General features: G+C 49.2%; 1 protein-coding gene across 1 annotated transcript; it reads right to left on the bottom strand.

The window, feature by feature from the left end:
• Nucleotides 1-1452: 1452 nt before the first annotated feature.
• On the bottom strand, nt 1453-3514 carry LOC103774786 (serine/threonine-protein kinase SBK2-like). Its single transcript, XM_008942213.1, has 4 exons — nt 3304-3514; nt 2346-2548; nt 1658-2092; nt 1453-1587 (listed from the first exon to the last, which is right to left on the bottom strand). Exons 1-4 carry the CDS (start codon nt 3482-3484, stop codon nt 1453-1455), a joined length of 954 nt encoding a protein of 317 aa, XP_008940461.1. The 5' UTR covers nt 3485-3514.
• Nucleotides 3515-7783: the final 4269 nt, after the last annotated feature.

The raw sequence follows: 7783 nt of genomic DNA on the forward strand, positions 1-7783 counted from the left end.
TAAAAAGAGCTTCTAGCTCCTAATTCTCTCCTTCCTATCTCTTCTATGATTAAAATGTGTACCTAGGAGGATATTGGGAGATTAGGAGAGAAGTGTTGCTGAGGAAGTGTTAAAGTAGTGATGCAAAATGAGGGAAGGAAGGTATTCTAGGGGTGTAAGCAGGCATCTAGAAGAATGTGAAGGACATTCTTTTAGGACCTGAAGGCAGTAAAGGGAAGACGTGTGCTTGAGGAGGTGTTGGATAGTCTTCAGAATGGTTCCTTGGGACCGAAGGATACAGAAGAACAGAAGCAGGGAAGAAGCAGTGGTGGAGACTCATTCAGAGGGGAGCTAGTGCTATGAGGTAGGAGAAGTCACTGTGGATGAGTGGGAGGGCTAAGAGCAAGGCAATGGTGTAGAAACTCTTGGGAGGTATCACCATGGAAATTTTGCTGAGGTTGTTTGTACAGATAAAGGTAAGTGGCCTGTGGTTACAGGTTCTCTGTTAGTCTTTCCCAGTAATGCCCAGGCCAATTGCCCTCACAGTGCTACTGCCTTCTCAGATGAATCACACATGTGACTTTTGTTGCAGTTAGTTCCCCTTTCCACTTGCACCTAAGGCATTCGAGGTGAGAGAGGGTGAATCGTGCTTCAGCAGGGCTGTGGGTGTTTGCAGACAGCCATGTTCCTGAGTGAAGGGGACTAGAGGGGGAGACTTGTGCAAACTGACACTGAAGTTCCTGCTGCTAACAACTGTCCATGTGGAAGAGCCCATCTGTAGCCTGGTTGTAAACACAAGGAAACGGGAAGAAAGGTATGTGAGTGGGTACATTATAACGCGTGAGTCCCTGAGGTCTCTCCAACAGTCCAACTCCATGGCTTCCACCACATTTTTGGCATTATCACCACTCCCTAGCTACCACCTGCAGCCACATGCTGGGGGCTTCCCAGCTTCTACCCCCCACCCACCTGAAGCCACCCTTCAAGAGTCCTGGTGGAGGCCCAAGCCACATTTGAGGGTGGCCCTTGCTTCACACAGGTTGTCCTGAGACAGTTGCAGGTTCTGTCATGCCCCTGCTTTCCCACAGGCATTTTATTATAAGGGTAAAAAAGCCACATACAGCAACACAAAAGTAAATATTTCACTCTATTTTGAGGACAAGGCAGGTGCTGCAGCCCCTAGAAATCACTCTGGAGCCCCTGTGGCTGGGAGGCAAGTGAGTGCTTCACATGCAGACAGCCATTTCCAAGAGAAAGGAGATGTTTTCAAGCCCTGAGGAAGCACAAGGAGGTGACACTGGGCAGCACTGAGCCATGGGGTGAGGACCATCAGCTGGGAAGGGAGTCTGGCTCCATGGCGGCAGGGACAGTGCTGCAGAGAAGGTGCCCTCTGGGTCACCATGACCTCTTGCACCTGGGTGCCCCAGACCGTTGCAAGGTGAGGCCTGCCTTCACTCCCCAGGGGAGCAGGCCCTAGGGCTTCAGCACAGCCTCCCCATGGCGCCCGTCCTCCAGCCGCCAAGGGCAATCGACGTAGCGAAGCACTCCGCTGACGGGGCCGCGCTTGGCGGGATCCAGGGCCAGCAGGCTCCGCAGCATCAGGGCAGCCTCCGCCGTCAGCCGTCTCCAGTGGCGGGGGCGGGGCCTTCTTTTGGCCTGGTCGCTACACCGGGCCAGCCGCCGCCGTCAGCCGTCTCCAGTGGCGGGGCAGGTCTTTCTCTAGGCCTGTTTCCTGCCACAGCATGAAGTCCTCAAAGAAAGGGTCATCCGGCAGGCTCTGCTCCCAGGGGAAGTAGCCAGTTAGCAAGCAGAAGAGCAGCACGCCAAAAGCCCAGGCGTCCAGGCTGGTGTCAATGGGCACGCCCTGGGCATCAGCAGTGTTGCTCAGCTCGGGGGCGGTGTAGGGGATGACCCCAGCCACCAGCTTGAGCTTGGTACCCTTGGGCCGCGTAAGCCCGAAGTCGGTCAGCTTGATGCGCCGACATTCGGGGTCGAAAAGGAGCACGTTCTCGGGCTTGACGTCGCGGTACACGAGCCCGCGGCTGTGGATGAACTCCAGCGCGCTCACGAGCTGCTTGGCACACTGCTTAGCGGCTGGCTCGGGGATCCCGTCCTGCACGGGGAGAGAGGCAGCAGTACAGCACGCGCAGGGCGCCTGGGCGGCCGTGGCAGCTGGGCTCTCGCCTGCACGCTCCGCCCCGGGGAACACCCCTCACTCCCGGTCTTGCAAGCCTGAACCTGCTTCAGTGCTGTAGAGCCCTGAGAGGAGGGACCCACAGTCCTTATCTCCCTCTCTCTGACCCACTCAGCCTGCACAGTGTCCAATGCTAGCGTCCCAGTCCCCACACCCTTGTCGCAACACTCACCCGGGGTTTGATGATGGAGATGAGGTCTTTGTGCAGTGCTGGTTCGTAGAGGAAGCCGTAGTACTGGCTGGACTCTATGGCAATTCCAAACATGCTGATGATGGCAGGGTGGGTTGCGAGGGAGAGTGCCACGCAGTACTCATACAGAAAGGTGTGCAGCTTGGTGCTGGCTTTGGGTAGTAGCTTGAGAGCCATAGGAGTCCCTGGGGATGGGTAGAGTGGGTTAGACTACCCTGAAAGTCACTCACACCAAGGCCAGACAGAGAGCACTGAGCAGCTGTGGATCCAGATGCTTGAAGCCACACTGAGGTCTCTGGCCCAAAGCTTTGTGTGGATATGTCCTGTGGAAACCCAGTCTGGGAGCAAGCGCTGCCACTGACATGAGTTTTGAGCCAGTCAGTGCACACACAGGAGCACTGGGTAGAGGAAGGGAAATTCAGGCTATCTGGGCCCATCAGCCTGAGCTGGGACAACTGAGGAAGAGTAGTGTCAAGGCCCTGCAAGCACTTAATGGACTTGGCCAGCCCCACCTGAGAGCTCCACTTACATCCTCTGCCCATGGGCCTCGGGGCACCATTTAAGCTAGGGCTTGGGGCTTCACTCTCTGCCTGAGCTGTGTGGTGGTGCTGCTGGTTTCTACCTATATCACATCCATGCCAGTGTCTAGCCACAAACCCTATTGATCCTGACTGTGGATTGACTTCTCAGCTTGACCTTGGAGCTACCTTATCACCATAACCTTGCCCAATGTTCTGGGCTTCCCCCTGGCATCACCTGCTCCCTTTCTAGGTGCAATGGGATAGTCCCTGGATGAGGAGGTCCCTGTCCTGCTGGTATCCCTGGGGACCCTCCACCCTGCCTAACGCCTGGCCCCAAGGAGCCACCAGCCCACACAGCACCCTGGTGAGTGGAGAGGAGGCGAGGCACAGTAGCTCACAGGGCACAATGGGTTCCTTACCTCTCTGCCTGTGGGTCACTAGCATCACGTGGCCATATTTGCCTCTGCCCAGCTCCCGAACAACCTCATAGTGCTCAGCAACCTCAGTGCGCACCAGACTCTGAGCTGTGATCTCCAGGAGCTCATCTAGCATGGTTGGTGCTGCTGTCCTTGCTGCTGCCAGAGCCGAGGTTTCAGCCATTGCTGAGTGCTGCAGAAATACCACAGCCTTGGTCAGAAACATCACAACGTGTACAGAGAAAACCAGACTGGACATGCCATGCAAACCATACCACAGCAGGGCATGTTTACTCCACTTGGAGACACATTGCTCCTCCTGTGCCAGAATTGAGCTAGTACTTTTATACAGTATACCTCTGGGCAAAGCCCTTTACCATATGAAAGGTCCCTGTACTGAAAGGAAACTCCCTCAGCCCTCAGATCCTTTCTGGCCTCCTGCCAGATGTTTGTATCTCACTAGCTGTAGTCCCCGGGGCCTCTTATTTCAAAGACCTGGACCATCTTTCTGTGTCCATTCTGAAGCTTGACCCTCCAGGCCTCTTCTTATTCTAGTCTCTATGGTGTTGGCCAACAAGCAAAACATTGAGTCCCAGATTATCAAGCATGGCCCAGTCCTCTTGCTCTCCTTAGTCTACTGCAACAAGACCATTTTTCCCTGCACAGAAACTCACCCTTGCTGCTTATTGAAGAAAGTTCTTCAGGTAGCAGCAGAGACAAAATTGCCCTTTAGGCAGAGGCATAGCTAGTCCATGATAAAAAAGAGATCAGTAGCCAGAAGCAGTGTGCTCTGAGCAAGCCAAATGGAGCTCAGTACCTCACACTCCTGATGACGTTTCTGACCCAAAGTCATTCATTTGTGCAGCCAAGAAACTTCGGCAGGAAGGAAGCTTAGACATCAATGGCATTTTCAGCTACAGCCAGCTGCTTCTGACCCATTTCAGAGAAATGCTTTTTTCAGTCTCGCCCAGCCAGCTACCAGGCAGCATTTTAAGGCACTTGTGACCATGATCTCCCCCCCTGACTACCTCCCTATGTTCTGAACCCCAAGCACCCTGGGCCTCAAAGCCACCTCCCGGCTTTGGGTCAAGGTCACAGAACCACAGAGCAGCAGCATGGTCAAGGTCAGAAGGCATCTCTGGAGATTACCTAGTGCAACATCCTGGTCAGAGTGAAGTTAACTAGAGCAGGTTGCCCAGGACTATGTCCAGTCTGATTTTTAATATCTCCAAAGATAAAGACTCCACAACCACACTGGGCAACTTTTTTCAGTGTTGGACCACTGTTCAGGTAAAAAAGGCTTTTTTCTTATGCTTAAATAGAAATTCTGTTTTGATTCATGCCCATTGTCTCTTGTCCTGTCACTCAATTTCACTGAGAAGACTCACTGTGAGTTTTTCACACCTTTCCATAATGTATTTATACATATTGATAAGATGATCTCATTGAGCCTTCTTTTCTCTAGGCTAAACAAATCCTTGCTCTCTTAGCCTCTCCTCAGATGAGAGATGCTCCATTACCTTAATCTCCTTGAATTTTTCTGTATTTATTCCAGATATCTCTTCTGCTGGGGAGCCCAGAACTGGTCCCACTACTCCAGGTGTGCTCTCACTAGTGCTGAGTAGAGAGGAAGGAACATCTCCCTCAATCTTCTGCTAATGCTCTGCCTAATGCAACACAGGATGCCCAAGAGCTTGAAGGCTGCAGCATTCTTGGACATATCTTAGTGTCCAGTGAGACAGAGCTGTGATGTAAAACCAGTGCCCCCACCTCTTCTGCAGAAAGAATCTGACAGATCCTCTGCCAAACTGAGGATCTCTTCCTGTGAAACATTCTGACTCGTGTGATACCTTTTAAGGGAGGGAATAGGACCTCATCTTACTAAAGATGAAGATGGTATCCTGGGAATATGACTGAGAGCAGGAAGAATAAAGCCTTTTCCCTTAGGTACTGAATTATTCTCTCTGTGACCAGAACTCATTACTGTTCTTTCAACTTCCAGCCGCTACTGCTGCTAAATCTGGTCATTCTTAAGCACCCAGTAATTTAACAGCTAGAATTAAGAATTTCAGAGTTAAGAAAACTACACAAAGGCTGGATTTGTACGGGAGAATAGGACTACTTGTGGGAGAGTTCCCCTTCTTTTCCTTTCTCTCCTGGACTGCACTGCTTAACTTATCCAATTCACAAGTACTAAGTAATTGGCGCTACTTTTCTGCAAAGACTTGGAGTGTGTGTGATCCAACAGCAGCCAAAGTTAGTGCAGTCCATAGGGAGTTCAAGACCAAACAAGTGTGTGCATGGGAGGGGATGAATGGAAGGCTAGGGAGACAATCCCAGGGAAAGCTGGTCTGGAAAGTATTTTAGAGATTTTGCTTTGCTGTCCAGACAGCACAGCTTGTGAAACTCCGCATAGCAAGGGCATCGCAGAACCTGCAAACAGACCCACTCTGCCACTGACATTTCCAAATTCACGTTGCCACATTTACATGTTAAAAAAACGAGCTGAAAAAGCCTTTTAGAGAGACCTAGGTAGGCACATAGAGAAAAAATTTAAAATGTATAGCAGACCTTGGAAAGACATAGACCTCCTGTTGATACTAGACAGACTAAAGCCACACTAAATAGGGAGTTGAACAAAAGGAGAGATATCTGCTTGTCTTGTGCAGGACACATTAGGCTTATAATTGTGAAACAAAAAAAATATCAAAAGATCTCTTCTGTAAGACAGTAATTCTAAACCAAATTCATGGTCATAAACAAATTCTTGTCAGCAAATTGTTCATAACCTTCTTAGATAATTTAATTTCTCAAACTTGAGTTAGAATTTCTTCTCTTGTAGGCTGGCCATCTGTTGGTTCTATCTAACCCAAAGGTTAGAGTCTTCTTGCTGCATCCACTTAACTTATTATTCAATAGTGACATCATTTTCAAATATCTTATCATTAATCTGTTTTCATTTGTATTGAATTCCATCTATTCTATTTTTTATATGTTTCACTAATTATTTCCTATTTACTATGTGAAATCTTGCTTTGGTGAATGAGAGGATATGCTTCTTTATATATGCTTGGTTCTCACTCCAGCTTTCAAAGTCAAAACATTTCAGTCCATATGTTTGTGCAATTAAAACACAAACAAACAAAACCCTCTTGTGTCTTTCCACTACATGTTTCAAGTGAACTGCAATATTGGTAGTAAGGATCCTTACCCCCATGCATGACCCCACTGGAATAGGAAGGCAGATTATCTGTGTACGGAATAGAACATCAAAATTAAATAAACATCTTGGACAAATAGATCAGCTAGAGGATATGGGCAGAGTGTCTTGAGGGACAGTGACAACCCTGTGTGTCTGATCAGGTCTCCTCCATATGAAGGAAGTCCCAGCTGCAGTCACTCCAGAACAGTATGCAGGCTTTGGCCCTTGCTGCCCTCGAGGAAAACGTTTACGGGACACAGTCCATACTTCAGGAAACAGCCAAAGTTGTCAGGTGTTTCTCTGAGATACCACCACCACTAGCTAGGTAGCTACGTGGGGACCAAATCTGGGTCGCCACTGAGTGGAGTGTGCCTGGGGGCTCTGCACCTAACACTTTTACCTTCTCGAGCGGCATTTGCCCTTTGCAGAGTGACAAGCACTGGAGAGGAGGCCACCAGGGCCCCACTCACCATTTGGCTGTGCTGTGTTAAAGGCAGTAAACAGGATTCTTTTCAAGGACCTTCTTGAAAAAAAAGTTCTTTCCTCCACTTTCCTTCCTGTGCTTCATCTGTGCTAGAAGTCCTGGTTCCAGGCTGTGAGAAACCCTAATTCCCCAAAAAAGTCTCTAACTACAGCAGGAAGAAATTCACATCCTTTCCACCACTGGAGATGCTTCCCAGCTTCCTGAGTTGCTGAGGAGGAGTGGGCCAATGGAGATACAGTGCCTTATTCTAGGTAATGTTATTCTGGTTCTTCAACTAAAATGATTAACACATTGGGTCCGGAAAAGCACTTCATACATGTCAAGAGCCAAAGTTGTCTGTATAACAAAGATGATGCTATGATGACAGAAACAGAGGTGTTTAGGCTGGAAGGGACCTCCTGAGATCCCCTTTTCTAATTTCCCTGCTCTTAGATCCATTTTATGACTCTCCTCTGAAGCCTCACTATTTTTTCTGTCCCTGCACTGACCACTCTTGGGGGAATGCTTCCTGTGAGGTAGAATTACCCTCTGCCTCATGCTGTTGCCCCAAGATCTCTTTTAGCAGGAACACCACATTGAGAAGCTGCACTACTTACACTCCAGAACTTTTCCAAATTACTGGTGATTTGGGGGGAAAAACTTTGCTTCCTCTTCACAGCCTTTTTTGTGTGTTGCCTGCCTTGTTTCTACCTGAATGCTTTTCCACCACCACTAATGAAGCACATTTTGTTTGACTGGACTTAGTGTATGAGGTAATTCAAATCACTTGGTGTCTCTATTATTATAAATAATATTAT

Source organism: Merops nubicus, unplaced genomic scaffold, assembly GCF_000691845.1.
Source record: "Merops nubicus isolate BGI_N331 unplaced genomic scaffold, ASM69184v1 scaffold12386, whole genome shotgun sequence".
Classification (NCBI taxonomy): Eukaryota; Metazoa; Chordata; class Aves; order Coraciiformes; family Meropidae; genus Merops; species Merops nubicus.